This window comes from Balaenoptera physalus (assembly GCF_965194825.1).
Source record: "Balaenoptera physalus genome assembly, chromosome: 8".
NCBI classification, from domain to species: Eukaryota; Metazoa; Chordata; class Mammalia; order Artiodactyla; family Balaenopteridae; genus Balaenoptera; species Balaenoptera physalus.
The window spans coordinates 74,488,180-74,508,630 of record NC_138887.1 but is presented as its reverse complement, the minus strand read 5'-3'; the positions used below and the strand labels follow the sequence as shown (position 1 = coordinate 74,508,630).

The window sequence follows — 20,451 nt, the reverse complement described above, 5'->3', positions numbered from 1 at the left end:
TGTTTTTTCTTCAGTGTTCAGATTCTTTTAAAATTAAGCCTGTGGGCAAATACTTATTCAGCTAAGCTAAATTTGAAAGATGTAAGGAAGGAGGTTAGCTTTAGTAATAAGGAAATATATATGTATACACACACACATCTTCTTTGAACTAAAGGATTTACTTTTGAGAAGTCAAATCATGAGATTTTTCCAGAATCTAGTCTGTGCATAATGGTAGGGAAGCTGCTATCTCTCTCAGGTTGAGATTTAAAGTATCATTTATTATTCTTTTTTACCTAATATGACTAGTTTAAAATGTAAAGTATGATTTGATTTCCTTCCTACTTTTTGTTATGGAAACATTTGGAAATCAGAAATAAGAATATATTTCTTCTAGCCTCTCTTTATTTCTCTTTGTGTCTTACAATCAATTTCAGTAACTTTAATAAACAGTAAAAATGATAGAGTATACAAAGCATTGCCCAAGTAAATCCATCATGAACCTGTGTCTGAGAATGGTTTCCTAAATAGGGGAAATGTGTTTCATACAAAGAGTCCATTTTCTGTTATTGCCTTTTTTATTTGGACTACTAGATGCTATATATTTTAAGGCAATCCTAATAGTTTCCTGTCTCTCACTAACAAGAATGACTTGTCATAATGAGCAGTGGAGACAGTGTCCATTTGATCCACTGCAGAAAGCTGTCTATTTGATACAAGAGTAAATCACCTCAGTTCCTTTGTGGAATGAGTGGAGTGTAAATAAATAAATGAGACGTAAGAATTTTTAAAAATCTGGTCAGTTCTATCAGAAAGAAACAATGGATAGGAACATTTGGAGGCCTGGTTTAATAAAAAGTGTGACAAGATGAAGAATTTTATGTGATAGCTGTAAAGGGAGGAAGAATCCTCACTAATATAGTATGTCCATAAAATAGTTTCTTCCTTCTTTAGGAAGATAATTTTGTAGTTTAAGAATAATAATTCTCAATTATTTGAAGTTGGAGGACTTACCTTGTAAAATGACTCTTTATTCACTTTTACCTCCACCAAATAGAATTCCGATTTTCAGCAATTTTTCTATAATTCATCACAGTTCTAAATCTGAGCAGGAATTTCAGATTCCATTTTAGGGAATAGGTTTGTTTTGGGGTGTCTTTTTTGTTGTTATTTTGCACATTTTACTTCAATTGTAAAGTTTTTGTCTTTTTTGTTTTGTTTTGAGAGAACTCCAAAATGTTCTAATTTTTCCTTTTATAATTAGTGTTTGGTGTATTTCTTAGAGAATTATACAAAAATGACTTATATTTGACTACTTAATTTTTTACTATTACTGTCTAAGATTTTTTGGTGTGAAATATTAATGAAGCCATTGCTCTGTGTCATGTTTTGGGTTCCAGGTGGGGATGAAAGTTATGACAAATTTTGTGCCATATAGGAGCTAGAAGGAATCACCTATAGGGCTTGTTTAAAACGCAATCAGTAAAGTCCCATCCTAAACAGACAGAATCAGAATTTCTGGGAGTGGGACTTTAGAATCTGCATTGTTAATAGGTTCTCAATGTGCTTCTAGCAAACTAAAGTTTAAGGAGCATTGATCTAGTGAGAGTTGGAGGGTAGAGGAATAAACAATTTACATTGTTATTGGAGCTGCAATACAATCTTCAAAATACAAGTGGCATCTAGGAAAGACCTTTGCCATGGCGGTTCCTATCTGAAGAAAAAAAAAGTGTGTTTATTTATTTATTTATTTTCTTACACACACACACACACACACACACACACACACACACACACACACACACCCCCTTTAAAAGCACCAGAACGTATCTTTTAGAGAAAACCTGTAAGAAGATTTGGAGATAGGAGACAATAAGTATGTGTTGATTAAATGATCACGTTGGAGTGAACAGATTTTATAATTCCATTCTACTAATCACCAGCAATTTTCTTTTTGATTCTTATACGTAGACAGTGGTATCTGTGTCTACTTAGCTTTGTGTTTGAAACTAGACCTCCCTGCTCTTCGGAGTGGGGGAAATCAGTCACCCCAAAAATCTAAATTAGGTAGAAAAGTAGTGTTAAGAGCCAATCAGAGCGCTCTCTGGAGCAGCTCCAGACTGGCTTCTGAAGGAGGACTGGCTGAAGTTGAGACTTTGTTGCCATCATGCAATCGGACAAAGAAGGCCATAGTAGTTTAGGGCGGTCGAAAATTCCATGTGGGGTACTGGGCGAGGTGTTACACCTTGGCGGGGCTGATTAAGGTCCAGAAAGTCTCTCAATCGGAAAACTTGGAGGCACTACGGATACCTTATTTTCCGGGACCGTGGAGAAATGGTCAGCAGTTGCGGGGGTACCAGTGACAAAAATGGCCGCAAGGCACCTCAGGCGCTGGATCAGGTGATGCAGCCGCAGTCCACTCCCTTCCCACCAGCCGCTCCCCCTCCCGCGCCCCTACGTAGCGGTGGGTGTGGCCTGCCCAGGGGCTCTTTTTCGGAGGCGTGGAAAACCGAGGGTTACACATGCGCAGTTAAGGCCCCTCTGGCCCTTCGGGCCTCCTCCCCGCCCACCGCCCCGCCCCGAATTGCCGGGCGGGGCCGGGCCGAGAGTCCAGCAGCCGCGGCCGGGGCTTCAGTGACTTCCTTGTTGTGAGCCTCGGCCCGGCAGTGTCCGGACTCGTAGCCCCGCTGTCCTTACCGGGACTGCTAGCCCGAGTCTAGGTCGCAGCCGCAACCCCAGCCGGTCGGGTCCCCTTTCAGCGCAGGTCCTTTCCCCGCACGCCCCGCGCTCCCTAACATGCCCAACCCCAGCAGCACCTCCTCTCCCTACCCCCTCCCCGAGGAAATTAGGAACCTGTTGGCAGGTAAAAAGCGGGAAGGGGGCGGGTAACGCGGCGGGGGCGGGGGCGCGGGGACGGCGAGCCGGTGGGGACAGAAGCGTTCGGAGTCTCTCCCCTCCCTCTCCGCTCTCCCTACGCCTCCTGCCCAGTGGGAGCGGGACTGGGAGTGGGGAAGTGGGGTCTGAGAATGGGAGTGGGCGTGTGTGTTGAAATTTGGTGCGAGGATGGTGGGGAAGCCCTTCTTGGTCGGCTACACTAACGCGATCAGGACAATTCTGTATGCGTCGTGAAGACGCCGTGTGTGTGTGTGTGTGTGTGTGTGTGTGTGTGTGTGTGTGAGAGAGAGGGAGGGAGAGAGGGAGAGAGAGAGAGGCAGGGAGGGAGAGAGAAGTCAAAGAAGTAGTTTTCGGTTGCCTGGCCGATGGAGGAGAAAGATTTCTGAGCTACAGGGGTTAGGAGTTTGGGGTTATGGGACCAAAGGGTTTGTCATTTCTAAAACTCCCATTTTTCTTGAACATTCAGTCCACCCATATTTGAGACCTTCGAAAAGAGCCTGACTTTCAAATGGCCACTTGTCTTCAGCCTGAGTAACATGTTAAAACAAAAAAGGAAGGATGTGTTAAAGTCCAACTTCCTGTGTCACACGATTAAAATACAGTACTTCATCTTTGCACCCTCATCTTCCCCTTTTCAGTTTTAAATTACCATTTATAGGAACTTAGGAATTAAAGATGCATTCTTCAAGGCTGTTATGAATCCACTGCTAGTTCATTAATATACTTGATATGGAGATGTGTATTTTCACTAAGGGCTGTTAAAAAATTTGTATTTCTGCACAAGGTAGAAAAGACAATACATCTGTTTTAGGGTAGCACAAATCTTACCTATCCTGATGCTCTGGAATTCTTCCCATTATTCACTTTGTCATGTGTACATCAGAATTCTGAACTTTGATTAAAAATTTTTACTTTTCTTTAGTTGTTTCTTTAGTATCCTTCAATATTGGTCATGAATAACTGGATTAAAAGAGTTTCTCTTAATGCCTGTGCTACGATTTGCTTATTTTAACTCTTAAAGCAGTGTTTAAAATGTGACATTTTAAGTAGTAAGTTACTGTTAGAGCACTGTGAGACCAAATCTTATATGCTGTTACACTGTTTTGGTGGTTAGCATTTTGAATGTGATAGAGAAGATAAAACCAATAGTGTATGAATGCAGACATGTTTATGTGAACATGATTGCAGTGTGATGAATGCATTTGTGGTGGGACAGTGTTTTACTCTAAGAAATGCTTGTTGTCATTAATGGGTACCACTAAGGGAAATACTGAAAGAACTGTAGGGGCTGAGTTAAGGCAGCTTTTATTCCATTCTATGAGAGTTTCAAGTGAGTGCTGATTTTGTTTTACTACAGTTAACATTTTTGTTGTTACTATGCTGGAATTCCTTGCTTAGAATATTATCTTAGTCACCAGGTCAGAGAACTGTTTATCATAACTCTAAAAGTAGATGTCACCACTTCCAGGATATTCTAGGTGTGAATTTTTGAGTTTAAGATGTAAAGTGTAGACCTCTGGGTACATGCTTTTGAAGCTTGACAGCTCCACAGTAGACAGTTTGCTATCTGGATCCATAGTCATACATTTGCAGATAGTATGATATATGCGTTATGAGACTCTTTATTCTCTGATCCCCATAGATTACAAATACTTCATGTAGCCCTTATTTGCGTAATTTAATTGAAAGCTCAGAATTAAATAATATTTAAATTATCTGCCATTGCTAACCTCCTATATACTTTAGCCATCTCTCTCTCTTTAATCAGATAATAATACTTACATAATGTCTGAAATCAGTGTTTTAAAAATCATTTTACTGACATTTTCAGTATTTCACATTATTAAAGCAAATCACATATTAAAACACATGAAGTATTAAAAACAAATAATAAAACATTAAAATTTTGTTGATTACAAATTTGACTTATACTTTATTTTCGGAGGATAGTTTCAAGAGGTATGGCTATGAGGAAATATATATGAGATAAATTGTAAAGAAATGAAACAAGTGAACCAGTGTTTTTCAGTTTTCTTTTTAAACTAATCATTCAAAGAAAATGGTTAACATTTTATGGTTGACTTTAATTAGAATCTTTTTTTGAGGTAGGAAAGGTTTCAAGAATAAGTGCTCTGAGCGATTTTTTTTTCACATGTTTTTATCCAAAAAAATTCTGTTGGATTGTGCATGATCATTTGCATTATTCAAGTGTTTGGGTAATAGGACATGGTTAGATTTAAAATTAGTAAAACTATAGAGGAAGAGTTGACGTTGGTTGGAATTTTAAAGATATTGCTGGCTTACCTAGTTCTTTCTTTGAAAGTAATTAGGAGATATTGGCAGTGGTGGTTGTAGTTAACAGTTGAGCACTCTTTAGAATGCATGGCGCTATGCTAGAATTCCAGGGTAGAGAAGATAAGGAACTAAACTTTTCAGGCATTAAAATCCCTTCAGAAAAAAAGAATATAAAGTCAAAAGATAATGCCTATAAAAAAAAATGTTTTGGACATTTCCCATTGCGTTCCATGTTCCCTTTATCCAGATCATTATGCCATATGTGTTAAATGTTTGACGTTTCAACTGCTTGATAGAGGTAGGTGCTCAAATGTATTCTTATCAATTTAGTATTCTCGTCTCTTTATTTTTTCCTCTGATTATATCTATTTTAGGCTTCCTTTTCAATATTTGTTCCCCCCTCCTTCTGATTCCTTCCCTTTAAAAAAAATTCTTCAGAAATGCAAAAATCCATAGAGGTTATCATTCTTACCTCACATTTAATGATGCTCTTGAAAAAGTGGCTATATAGTTTGACCATTAGTTATTTTTATTTCTGTGGAAGCAGTATATTAAATATTGATAGCCTATACTTTTTATAAAAGTGTTGAATTATTTTCTTGTCCCATGAATAGAAAAAGGTTTACAGATTTTTGTTGTTAAAAGTAAATTGGGGACTGCCATATGCACTACAGGCAACCTTTAATTTTTTTTCACCACAATGGAAGAACAGGTTTAGCTGGGATAAGTAGAATGAAAGGATTATCCCAAATCTTGTCCATTTAATCTTCTCCCACATCCAAATATTTTGACTGGGATGAACAGCAAGAATAATCTTGATTTATGTGAGTTTTTCCTCCAGGCAGGCAAGAAAGTGAGAGGAATTAGAACCACTGCTCGCCACCCCCCACCCCCAATCCCCTTGATTTGTTTAATCGCCCTTTGAATACTGGACTCTTGGTGGTTTGCAGTTAGATATTCTCATTCATTTGTTTTAGACAACATATTTAAAAAGGAAAGCTGTAAGAAAATGTTAGTTTCTTTTTGTTGGGTTAGAAAATGAAACCAATGTTGAAGAAAATGATGGTTGTTAGTATACTCTGAAAAATCAAACCCAAACCAAACAAACAATAAACAGAGTGGTGTCTGCAAAGCGACCCTGAGATTTTGTTCACTTGGCAGTCTTGATTAGAAATATTGCATTTTCCTCTATTGAGGATTTCCAGGACATTTTTAAAAAACCTTCACACATAATTGCTAATCCCTTTAGGGACACTAGGTAAAGAACGGAATTCAGTTGAGATAGAGGTAGAATTTTTTTCAATCCTGAGAATAGTGTGGTTTGATTTCCACCCTTCCAGAGTTCCATTTATAATTTGGTCAACATTTCGGTTTTATTTTTCTTATGAGAATCATTTATGGTGTATCTAGTGTCTCATAACTTCCTTCTGGGGCATTGGCTGAGTATGTAAAGGGAAGAGTGCCACCTACTGAGTCACCAATAGTCACCTACTTCTTTAGCACCTGGATTTTCCTATAGAGCAAGAACAAGCCTGCCCCATTTTGGCAGTAATAACTAATGAGTTTAAATTTGATATGAGAACCTTTGATCTTACAGTGAAATCAGTCCATGACACCTCTAAGATTTTTCTCTTCTAGAAATAGGAATATATGTTTGTAAATCAAGGGACCAGAAAGTTATAGTTTCTTATATGGGTCAAATAACATGATGACTTAAGATGTGATGTTAGGAAAATTATTTGCCTATGTTAAGCATACAGTATTCTGTTTTTTCTTGGGAGAGGATCTTTGGCTCTCTTGGTTTTTTTTATGACTTTCCTTTTAAAGTATTTTCATCTCAGATTACTAAATAAAGCTCTTGATAATATGCTAGTATGCACAATTTTATAGTTACCCAATCCAAATTATCACTGGTTTTCTTTTAAAAAAGAAATCTAAATATTCTAAAAAAAGAGAAGTATATAAAAAATTTCCTAATGAGCTTAGCTCTACTTAATCAGCATTAAAGTATTACTAGAAAGAAGACAGAAACATCAGAGTGGGAAAAGCCTCTGGTGATTTGAAACACAGTTCAGTTGTCTCTCATAAATTTAAGATTAAGTGTCATATATGGGTGATAAAAGTGGCATAGGCTAGTTTTTATATACTCATTATTCACTTAGTTTGTCTTTTTCAATTAAAGCCAAGTCTATCTTTTTCATTCCGCTGAGTTTACATTTCTTTTTCAATCACATAGTGAACACATTACAATACATGATACCTAACAGTGAATATAGTATAAATCTCAGACTAATGTTTTATTCACTGTGGCTTCTTTGAAAATGTGTGGTAAAGAGATTTTGATGATTTTAAGGTGCTATTTATCAAGTCATCTTTTAGAGGTGAAAAATATTCATCTCTATCCTTCAATAGTCCAGTTTTCTACCAAAATAAGTCACTTAGCCTCCAAAGCCAATTTTGAAAATGTTATCAGATGATTGGATTGTAAGACTCAGGTATGTTTTTCCTATCATACTTTGAGAACTCCTTGTGCTTGTTCCTGTCTCTTTTTCCATGTTTGAAAAGTCCACAGTTCATCCATAACCTGTAAAGGTGCTGGGTAATCAAGAGAAAGACATTTATTAGAGCTATCAATAACTTTTTAATTAGCCATTTTCCAAATTTGGGCATTTAGCTTAATTGGTCTACATGTGCCCAGTTTAACTGATTTTTATGTTTTCACCAGGTGTTTGGTCAGACTATACCCTCCTTTAACAGAGAAGAAAAGCTTCTCTTTTTGTTCTGATGCCAACTTAAATTCTAGGCTGAGATTCTTGTTAAGTTTAGTGATAGCACCTCAGTGAATACAAAGTGCAACTTGGCCCCATTCATAAAGTAGAGAAAGATGTGGAATTAAGTCATAAAGCCATTTGGGGTATGGTTTGACTGGTTTTACACTTATTCATTCATCTGGGGCTGAGCATGTGGTAGTGGATTCACTCTAATTCTTGCCCCCCTCTCCTATACAATTCAGGCCATCACAGAGGCTGTGTGTGTGTGTGTGTGTGTGTGTGTGTGTGTGTGCGCGCGCGCGCGCGCGCGCACGCATGCGCGCCTGTGCCTGCACACTTGGATGCCTGCCCAGGGAGGTGAGGTATTGGTTGGTTGGGGGACTAGGCAGAAGAGGCCAGGTGTTACCTCTATGACTTGTTTACAACCTCCAGCCTGGAAGTCATATTCCATGGTGGAGGATGGAGAGGACAAGTGGTCAAACCCCGGCTTTCTTAAAGAGTTGGAACCTGTGCTATGTACTCAGCTTGGAGAAGCCGACGACAGTTTATAGTTTGCAGGAATTTAAAAACTGTCGTAACCTTGTGTGGTTTCACCTTGAAACTGTAATTAGTATGGAAATTGGTAGAAAGCTGTTAGCTTGTGTGTGTTAGATACCTGTCGTAGCCTCTCGGGCTCTAGGGGGAGATGAGTGGCTGATTTTCTAGGGGGTCCATATGTACAGGAAAAGGAAAAGGAAAATTTGAGTACCACTCGGTGATTTGGTGTGTGCTAAGTATTTGCCTCTTAGGGGTTGCGATGGCTATTGAGAAGTTTCTAACTCAAACTGCTTGAGGATTGCTGAGCCAAGACATGATGTCATCTTTTAATTTTGTTTTCAGACCTTAACGTTTATCTACAGAGCGGTTGTAAATCAGATCTTTCCAGCGGCCTTCTCCCCCAGATCTTTACAGTTGTACCGGGAGATCAGGTTTGCTCTGACAATGCTAAGGTGTAACAGGAGCAAAAATCACCACCACATTTGTATTCGCTGAATAACTTTTTCCTTGGTGATGACTTGGGGTCAGAGGCGGATGGAGATGGGGCCAATTCTGGGGTTAAATGCGGCCGGCGCTGACCTGCGGTCTACGTGACGAAGCGCGGAGCGGCGGTAGGGATTAGACCTGGTGCTTAGAGGGCGCCGGAACTGCGCTTTCTCCACGTGGCCGGGTGGGTCCTTAAGCTTCTCCTCTCCCGTGGAGGACGCGGGTGAGCCGAGATCCCTCCTGTGAGAAAGGAATTCTGTCTACTCACCAGGCCAAGAGGCCAGCGAGGAGGCAGGCTGACCTTTTCTTGTAATCGAATTACGGCTGTTCCCCGAATTACAGGCAGTCTGGAGTCAGTGAAATCTACATATTAACAGAGGGACATGACCCCTAAAGGAAGGTAGAAGAGGGCTAAAGCGCTCGCTAGTTTACCGTTTGCAGGGCTATTCAGAGCACAATAAAAAGCTTCAGATCTCTTTTCCAACCAGCCAGGGGAGTGCTTGAGTCGCCCAGGACTTTTATTGCTCGCTTTTGAAATATTACCCTGGCTCTGAGCTACAAAGCCGCAGATCCAGTCCCATTTGTCTGGCGAGGGCGCTGCCCCAAACCAGTGCTCCCTGCTCACAGCTCCAATGACGGGAGCCCTGGGGTTTAACACTCCGAGTGTCTCGGACGGCGGAGCCCGAGCATCTCCCGGTGAAGGCCGAGTAACTTTCCAGCACCCGCTACGTCTTCGCGCCGGGGTAGCGGGGTTGGGGCTCCGCGCAGGGGCTCGGCGAAGGCCGCGGGCACGTCCAGAGGGTCTCCTGTGCCTAGCAGAGGCTGGTTTCGTTCGATTTCAAAATAAATGGGCACAGTATGGATTTTAAGAAAAAAACCCAGATTTCAAAATCTTCAAAACCAATTGAGTCGGTGGGCACCAACAAACGAAGATTATTGCAGGAATCGCTTCCACTATGAAGTTCTTATTTGTTAAAAACAAAACCAAAAAAACGCAAAAGCAGGTTGTACGCTTTCCACATCTCCTTTGTGAAATAATTTTTAAAAATCAATGTTTGTTAAATCTTTTTAGTTGCCTTAAACCCCTTTTGTGTCATAAGTTTAGGAATAAATACATTAAGACTACTCTAAAAATACAGAATTTTTCCCTTGCGCAATCTCTGAATCTCCTCCCACTCAGAAAACAAACAACACAGATTCTTCCTGCAGTCTCACACTCCTTCAACAAGTATTTCCTCACAAAATAGCATAGCTCAATAATTTAAAAATATTTTTGGCACTGTTAGGAAACACTATATAGAGCATTACAGCTTTTTGTTTTCTGAGTTTTTATACAACTGAAAAGACCTTTTAAAGAAATAACTCGGGCTGTAATTCGTTCTGTTATTGCTTCCGGAGATAGAAAATAGATCCTGTTTGTTTAAACTTGGATTGTATAATGAAGATGTAAAACAGGCAATTAAATACTCGTGTGGATGAGGGAATTAAAGACAAACACTGAGTGAAAGTAACATTAAGCAAACTACCAATCGTTATGCCAGTGATTCTCCCAAGTATTGAGTCTGGTTGGAAGAAAGAATTGGTTGGAAGAAAGAATCAACAGTAGAGGTGCTACTCCTTCTCTTACTCCAGTTTCTTAGTAGATTTATTGGAGCCATCTCAGAGAAGCCAATGATCTTTTCCATTTCAGTTAATATCTGAATGTCCAGAGGTTGCCTTGCTCCTCTGGGTACATACAAAATTTAGAGTTGAGAGAAGAGTGCTTTTTTATAAGTCTCATTATTTTGAACTCACTTTAGAAGTGTGGGTCCAATTTGCACTGGTACTGGATTATGTCTCTGTGTCCCCCTCTTCAAAATATGGACAGCTCAAGGAAAGAGAAGCTGTGACATTTTGCTTTTGTTTCATTTTGATAGTTACTTTTAACATTAGTCAGTAATGGGCTTCAAACCAGAAAGCTACTTAAAATTATTCCAAGACTAAATTTTAATTATTTCACTTATATTGATTTAGTGAAGAATCACTTTTACACAATCTATTATGAATGAATAGAATAACAGTTTAATCAGCTTCACTCCTTGGATCAATGTACTTTTGTAATCAAGAATTTAAAATCAGTTATAACATTCTATTTCAAATACTAGGCTTTAAGTTGCTAATTATCAGTACAGTTGAAAGACTATTTGCTATACTGCTTTGAATTAATTTAGTATAATATTGTATGTTTTGATACCATCTTTTTATCAGTGTGAATTAGGAGACAAATTAGTTAAATAAAAAGAAAGTAAAACATATACACATCTCTTCAATATGAAATATGGGTGGTTTATAGTCATGCCTACTGAAAAAATTTTAATGGTATCTTCTATATTAGATATCTCAAAGTGACATTTGAAATTCTGAATATAGAGTTAATTTAAACTTGTACAGTATTTCATGAACAATAAGAGTGGGGCTATTGTAAAATCAAACCAATAAGGATTTGGTGGAATTGTATACTAGAGAGAATTAGAAAGCAGAATAATTTGGAAGTTTACTGAATTAAAAAAAAGAGGCTTTGTGAAAATGTTATATGAGGCCATAGAAGTCTTATCTCTTGGTTACTATATTTTAAAATAGTGGCTAAATCTATTTTGCCACTTTTTCCTTTGTTTAAAGAAATATTTCCAAGTAGTAATGCCAAGGCAGGAAGCAAGAGCACACAAAACCACACAACTGATTATCTTTTTTATTTGAGAATAGCTGGCCAGAGTAGGTGGGGCAGGTAGGAAAGAGGAGGGTTTGATTTGGGAATCTTGGCTAGAAAAAGGGATTTGTTTTTCCTTTAAAGCATTAAGCACAGCATATACCTGAAAATTGATTACACTGGGAAAAGGATGCCTTTGCCAGAGACATTAGCTTATATTGATATAATATTGTGAATGACCTGTTCATACAGGAACTTACAAAATACTAAAAAATGATAGTAACATGCATGAAAGCTCTGCACTTGCTTTTATACAGAGAATTTGTTTATGGGGCACCATAGTTTATTAAAACTTGCGTGCTTCTTCCTGGTTTAATGATGCCAAACATTCTAATAGCATTCGCTGTGTTAAGCATAAGTAGAGCATACACATTTTATTAGCTAAGTGGTGAACAGATTTGTCCAATTTAGTATGTGAAACATACTTCAATTGTTATGCTTTGGATTGATAAATAACTGTAACAAATTGTACAGATATTAACACTTATGGGTAGAAACAATCATTGTCCTATTTGTCTTCACAAAAAAATGATTCTTTCCTATAATTTGTATCCTTTTTCTTATATTTCATGGTTTAGATGTTGAAACATTTGTAGCAGACGTACTGAGAGGGGAAAATTTATCCAAGAAAGCAAAGGAAAAGAGAGACTCCCTTATTAAGAAGATAAAAGATGTAAAGTCTATGTAAGTCACTTACTTGCCTTTTATTACTTATTTCTTACTTATAAGAAACGTTGTAATTAACATTTTAATGAAGGACTGATTATTGTGGGATTAAATTTTTTGTGTTCTAATTTAATTGGGTTGAAGTATTTTTAAAGGACAAACTATATTTCTACTATAATAGTTTTTAAAAACAGACAGGCTTATCATAATACCGTTTTTTGTGAAGCCTATTGATTATGTATTTTTCTAAGCATTCTAGCAAAATCCAACTGTTTATTTTGATTATTTGAGGATATATTTGGTTTAACTGATAAGACATAGGTAGATTGAGAATTTTAACATAAATACGGAAGATACCTCCAGATACTCAAATGAATAAATGTAATTTAAGTTGTATGTATTAAAGATATATTCTGGTTTTACTACTGTAACTTAAGTCTTTAAAAATACCTTTATTATAAATCCATAAGCCTTTTGGAATTATCACTTCAGGATAGGAAGTAGTTTTTTCTCTAAATATATATTTACAATATAGATTTTAAAATAGACTTGAATTATTGCCATTGATTAGATCTTGTTTTGATTTGTCAACCTTTATTTTAAAATATAATGTTCTTGCTTTATTTTGCAGCTATCTTCAGGAATTTCAAGACAAAGGTAAATTTTCAAGTTTTGTCAAACTTGACATTTTTTTCCCTTGCAGAGATTTTCAATAGGAAAATCTAACACATACTGAAATTTGATAGTTGGAGTCAAAATTTAAATTTCTCTGTTGTATACTTAGACTTTAAAGATGAGAGTGCTAGCTCCCCCTGCTGAGAATAAAATTAAAAAACATATCTAGAATCTACTCTGCACAATCTTCCTTTGCACAATCTTTCATGCAGAAATCTGTGTTTAACATTCTTAGGTTTTATGGTTCTTAGAGTTCATTGTGGCAGAAGTTTGTTAAGAAAGGTATATACCTGCAGTTACACACGGAAGAATTTTGTGAGGCAGAGGCGAGATACCAACCCAACACCATTTAACCCTGTAGAGATTACTTTATAGTGGTGATGGAAGCAGGAGGGCCTGTGGCTGGGTGCTCATAGGTAATGTTTCTAAAAGGTAATTGGTTTAAAAACAGTATCAATTTTTGTTTGAAAGCATGAGTAAAATCTTTTTCAAATGCTGGTTTTTATTATTCTCGTGATTCTTTTGATATGAATAAATATATGCCATAGACATTTTCAAAGAAGGGGGTTCAGTTTCATTTTTTTGAAATATGTGAGAATGCTGGTAAGCTGATTGTCTTCCTTTAGATTTGAGAGACAGCTGCTTAGCGTACTGAAAACCAAATCCAGAAAGGCATAGGAAGTTTCTACTATTTCACGTCTTCAGTTGTGTAAGGGAAACTTGGTATGGCCCTTACTTCCATGATGCTAATTCATAGGTCATGACCTGAAGCCTGTGGATGCTGGTATGAGGGTCACAACATGAGGTCAGTTAACTATGTGAAGCTAGGCTCTGAGTTTGGGGGAAGCAGTGTGGCATCTTCTAACTGGGGTGAGCAGATACCACAGAGTAACTCATATCTCTGCCAACTGATAAGTGAGAGAGTAATGACGGTTTCAATAAACCAACTACTTAACCAGACAAACCTAAAATCAGTTAAAAGGAAACCACATTTTCTTTTCACATTAAGTCATCACAATTGTTGTGATTAGAGGAAATAAGAAGAGATTTTTTTCCATATTAAATTTTTTAACACTGTTAAATAAAGGAAAGAGCAGGAAACTCCTCCTCTCCACAAATACCTACTTCTTTGTTCTCTATAATGAATCCTAAACTGTGGGTTTAATCATGTTGTATTTTGCTTAGTTGAGTATAGAAATAATGAATTTATGCATTTTAATTATGATAACTTTTATACAGTGCACTGTTTATGGGGGAAATATTACATATCAGATTCTGCCTTTTTTCTTAAAAGGCACATTTTGTTCTAGTGGTTACTTATTGGACTCTCATTGTGACTTAATTATTTGTACGTTAAACATTTTTAAGCTAAGAAAATGTGATAGTATAAAGTCATTGTAGAATTGCATATGATTCAATAATAGGGTAGGAACTTTCCCTTTGGTATTCTGGTTTAGGACTTGTTCAGGTGTGTGGATATTAAAATTACATTACTGAGATACATTCTTTGTCTCTAAGGAGAATGGAAGTTTATATAGTATTTGATAGAAATTGAAAAATGAGCCTAGAGTAAGAGTTCAAATAACACAGAATTCAGAGATTCCCCATAATCATTTTCTTCTGAATAAGTCATTTGTTGTTCAGTACTGCTGTATTGAGTTAACTAATCACCAAGAGTGCCTGCTCAAAAGTAAGCCTGTGGATAAATTAGATGTATACCTTGGAGAAATATGAGAAGCTGAGTAATTTTATGCCATTCTACTCTCAAAGTATAATTCGACTGTTCTAAAAAGACTATTCCTGTAGTTTGTTAGAAATAGTAAAGGGAAGTTAGTACAGGCTTAATAGTTGAATAAGCAATTGCTCAAAAGACATATATTTTAAAAACAGGAATTTATTAATAATCAGATCTCTACATTGAATAAATTGAATTCATGTAAGTATATTTTGATAATGCTGCTTTTCTTTTTTTTCTTACATTTTCTTCTTGGGGTTTTTGGATTGTCTTCATCCAAGGAGACCTGGACAGAAATCCTTTTGGCTGTTTCCCCTCTCTCTCTTTCTCTCTCTCAGGTCAATATAGGGTCACAATGAAGTGACCAGAGGCTATTTTCCTGCTTTTTACCTTTATACTCCTATTTGTTTCACATACTTTATTTATTTATTTATTTTTACATGATGGTTAAGTACCATTTTAATATCATTATTGGGAGAAAAAAGGACCTGGAAGAGAGTTCTTAAATAAAATGAATTAATTCACATTTACTCATTTCAAATAAGTGAGTTATTAGTTTCTTTAATGTTCACAGATGTCTGTTATCCTTCCTTACTTTCCTCTCACATCTCTTCTTATAGTCTTTAGATATTGTACATGACAGAATAACTATCTAACTCTAGTTTTTTATTCTTAGTTACAATGTAGCCTAGTAATATAAAGTATACTCCTAAATACAGGCTTCATGCACTAGAATTATGCTCATTTTAGAATTATTTTACAATTATGATTATTTCAGAATTTGTTCTCTGTCACATCGTAAGGTCATAGCGCTTTTAAATGTGACTTGTAATAATTTTTTGGGGGATGAAAATATATTACTATTTGAGTAAAGGTGTTACTGACTGAGTATAAAATAGAATTTTCTAATAAATATTAGGTATATGATAAAAAAGTTTTACTTGTAGTTGTATCTTGCCCTTATATTAGGCTTGTTTTATTCCAGTGATGATTTTGGTATTATTGTTTTCTATATTAGGCTTGTTTTACTCCAGTGATGATTTTGGTATTATTATTTTCTTTATAGAATAAGATAATGTGAAGATACCTATGCATGACACATAGTTAGTGTTCAATAAGTATTATATTAATGTGTATTCTCAGATTCAAGTTCATTTATCAAGAGGATTGAATAAATCTTGATTTATAATTCAGTTTTCAAATAAGTTTTGAGGAAACCATAAATTACTAAAGGAAGGGTATGCATATTAACATGAGACAAATATTTCAAGAGAATATTTTTCAAATATGGGTGTCTACAGCTTTAAAAAATGTGAATATATTGTTTTCAATTCTCTTTAGATGTCATAACTAAAAAGCTCTCATTTTCTCCTTTAAAATATTTTTCCTCTAAATTAAAAAATTTATTTAGTAGATTTTATCCTAAAACTCCACTGATATTGTTAAATATGAATAGGTTTACTTAGAAAGCAATTTCCTTTGACCTCATTGGTATTATTATTTATGGACTAAACTAGTTTTTTGAGTAACAGGGCTGTTAGATAAGAAGGGACCCATTTTAGTTTGTTCTGATGGAATCCTTGAGAACAGCAGAAAAGTCAGAAGTTTGGATGATGTTTAACTTCGTTTTCTTTACTCTTCCTAACATAGTATATGTTCTGTTGAAAGTTAGCTCCCCAGTGAAATCTGAGCAAATAACTTGCAGCTCCCTTACCCCCACACCCCACCTCTGGCCTTATACAAATGCGTTAAGCATGTTTGAGATTATGGGGCCTATAGTAGTAGAAGTCTGCTTCAAAGGTAGTACTTGAGGAATGGTGTCCTTCCTTTAAAATTCTGCCTCATGTTTGCATGCTATATATTAGCCCTTCTATGGTAGAAGAGTTATGAAGAGAATCTTATTTGTGGTGACTCAAATCTTTCAAATTTTTAAGAATTAAACTACAGGTTCCCTTAAGAAATGACAAGTTAAATGTTTATGTCTATTCATAGCTGTATATTATCACTTGAGAAATTATTTTGGACACGTGAACTGAGTAGAAAATTAGAAATTAATATTTTTCACTCAAGTAATTTTTCCCACCAAGTTTATATTTCATTCTCTGTAAAAGGGAATGGTTATCATCTGAATTTTAGGTATATTATTTAGTTTACTGTTTACCTGATTGCATTCAAAATAGAACTGTATTTGCTAAAACAAGCAGTAGATTGGTTAAATCACCTTCAATGGTGGGGTCATGACTGTTCAATTGCTGTTGGGCTTTATCTCCAGGCATTTAGGAAAATGTTAATTGACCATAAGCCATATATAAAAAAGGGATAATAGTAATTTGAACCCAACTATTAAAAATTTAAAAATATTTTTCAAAGAAATATGCTGCTGTGATACGATTAAGCCTTGATTTTGATGTATTATTTAACTTGCCAATGAAATTACAGGATAATAAGTCTTGGATCATTGTCTTTTAGACTGTTAACTTTGTATCATTAATTAAACTTTTGAAAGTTGTGGGATAAATCAAATGCTTTTCTAGGGAAACAAGAAACAGTATTAATGAGCAACAACCCCATAATTATCCTTCTGAGTACATAACAGGGACACATTCATGTCTTTTCTTTGCGCAATAACTTTTACAAAGAAGTATTTTTAAACTGATCATTAATTTTATGACCATAGAAATGAGATGCAAAATTTATGCTGTTGTCATTGGCACAGGCTCAAGGCACCACTGACATTATGTGTGATGGTAATAGAATGGCTGCCAACTAATGATTCTGTAGACATTTCATTTGAGCATGCTTTTCTTTTAGATGTCTGATTAGGCTGTAATGCTTTCAATTATGTCTGTAAATTGTATTGGATACGTTTACCTGATGCCCATTGTTGCTTTGGAGTTCAGTTTTCTATTACATAAACACAAGTTGAACATTTTCCTTTTAATTTATCGAAGTCTTTGCAGGTATAGTTCCAAGTACTCAGCCCCTGGGGAGAAAAAATGCTTTGCACTGCTCAACAGCGACCCCTGTGTTCAATTAAAGCTCCTTATAATATAGCAGCTCTTTGTTGAGTTGAAAAAAATAATTAGGGAGGGGGGAAAAGGAGTGGATCATCACTGGAACAACAGTAAAATGAAGAAGACTATTTTGAAAAATGATGTGTTTTTTCAACTTAATGCAAGTTAAAAAGGGAATAACCCTATACAGATGCCACAGAGATGCTTATTCTTTACTTTCTGAGTTAAATTCAAGGAAAGCTTTAAAAAAGGGGGAGCGGGGAGGGGAGAAATGAGGCCAGTAGCAGTACTTAATTTATTTTGTCTTAGATAAACATAAATATCACAGTATTTTTTTTTTTTTTAAAACCAACGTTTGAAATGAACTGCAGTTCTTAGAATGGTAAATTGAAGACAATTTCACTTTATAATCCAAAAAGTGTTCTTTTATTTTTGAACTAAACCAAAAACCACAGAGGTCTTTAACATGTCAGTGACTAATTTGCATAGAACAGTCTTAACTTATATTAAATATTATTGAATTTATAGCTTTAATAATGATGTTTTTGCTGTGTGTGTATATGTGTACATACATGGATATATACACAAAAATATATAATGGATATTATCAAAGGATAATAAACTAATTCTGATTTTCAAAACTTAAAAAAATTTTTTTGTTTATTTCCACACAGAGTTTAATGGATTTAAGCATGAGCATCTGAGTTTTTTTCAAAATCCTTTCCATAGAATCATTAGCTTTATTGTTGTATTTCTGTATTCTTAATAGTGTAATATGCTAAGTCCTAAGTTATGGTGATGTAGTCGAAGTGTCCTAATACTTTTTTTTTCATAGCAATATTTATAGTTCATGATTTGAAATATCCTTAGAAAATTCATAACATAAAAATTCTTACTTTATTAAGAATATAAGGATATTCTAGCAATTTTGAGCAGTTGAGAATTTTGTGATCTTTACTACTGTGTATTCCATGAGCTGTCATTTTATGTTCAAACATATTTTTACTAGCACTTTTTATGAGGTTCTGTCTTACCTCATATTTTAAATCAGACCACTCTTCTTTCCGTAAGAGAAATATTATAAGGGATCACTGAATGTTCTGAGAAGTACTTTGAACATCTTGAAAGAAAGAGAAATTAAGATCCGAAGAATGAGTAGTATTTGTACATGTTTCTTGGAATTTTAATTGGGGAAGAAACATCACCACGTATGGTACACATAATGGTATAATCACTAAGGACAATAAGATAGTCACCTCTATATTCTGCTCTTATTGTCTTGATGGGAGATATCTTTACTTTCAGGGTAGGGATGATGAATGCTGGTAAAATATCAAAATTTTAAAAAGTAGATATGAATATTGATTTTTATTATTTTGAAAGAGGCTCTTTCCTCTACCAAAAATATGGTGAAAGTAGGGTGCAACCCATCAGATGCATGTCAGAGGATACAGATATCCTTTTGGAGAGCCAGGTAGCTTTAATCTGGATCTGCCCAGCAACTATGATCTAAAAGTAATACTATAGGCACTCTAGGATTCCTATGGAGATTTTTCACTATGATTTTTAGGTAATACCTGAGGTGGCTGGTTTTCTCTTGAATTTTTAACAAGTAACTTGAATTGTTAACATCATTTATATGGTATTAAGCATACCTTTTTCCTTGTTGTTGAATATGGATGAAGAATGAGTGCTTAGATATAACTGGGATATAGCAAATGTTTGATTCACTCTTTTAAAAAATTATTCTAAATGAGTATATGGAAAAAGCCCAAACCACAAGATTTTATTGTGGGGATTAAATGACTTCAAACCAACCAATCAGCCTAAGATTTGGAAATCATCTAGAAAACTAGCCAGAACACAAGAAAAAATAAAGTAACATATTACTGAATGCAAAATCGGAAGTGTCTAGTTTATAAATCACCTTGTTTGAATTTAAAAGGTTTATATGAGTTTTAAAGCAGTTTTTCCACAAGATTCCTGCTCTTGAAAGCACAACTGAGTATTTTTAATCTATTCTAATGTAATCCTGTGATTTTTAATGAAAACATAAAATGTTCATATGGCTTTGAATTATCAATTTCTCATCATCATTTTTCCAATTATTGAGTAGGTAAATGGAATTAACTTGAATTATTTTCTCTGTTGTGCTTTCCTTGCTTTTTTTGGTTGCTGTTATTGTTATTTTGGTTTTGTTTGTTTTCGTTACACACTATGTTTTAACCTGCTTCCACTTTTTTGAATTCATCTTTGTAGAGACCATCATAATTTTGGAACTTGTATCCTTTTGTAACAGAAAGAAACAGTTGTGTACTGACTTTCAAAAACTTACTTTAGCTAAATTACAGCGAATATACATTAAAATAGGATCTGTTTTTATCTAGTTCAAAAATTGTTCTTTGGTTTTCCATGAAAGTGACCAAATTTAATAGTAAAATTTACCTCTTTGATAAAGTAACACTTTTAAAGATGGCTAAATTATAAAAGGCTTTTCTCTGATTAGTTTTTGTTTTTTTTATAATATTTTTAAATATAATTTTTACTTTATATTGGGGCATAGTTGATTTACAATGTTGTGTTAGTTTCAGGTGTACAGCAAAGTGGTTCAGGTATACATATATGTATATATATATCCATTCTTTTTTTCCC

General features: G+C 35.4%; 1 protein-coding gene across 3 annotated transcripts in view; it reads left to right on the top strand.

The window, feature by feature from the left end:
- Nucleotides 1-20,451, top strand: part of SKAP2 (src kinase associated phosphoprotein 2) — a 192,082-nt gene that overhangs the window by 35,683 nt on the left and 135,948 nt on the right. The window contains exons 1-3 of one of the 3 annotated variants that reach the window (XM_082472054.1): nt 2,556-2,842; nt 12,288-12,393; nt 13,007-13,032. In XM_082472054.1, coding sequence (XP_082328180.1) covers nt 2,776-2,842; nt 12,288-12,393; nt 13,007-13,032 — 199 coding nt within the window. In that variant the 5' untranslated portion in view covers nt 2,556-2,775. Of the gene's footprint in view, nt 1-2,555; nt 2,843-12,287; nt 12,394-13,006; nt 13,033-20,451 lie in introns of those variants that run through there. The other 2 variants (XM_082472053.1, XM_082472055.1) reach the window with 2 other exon arrangements.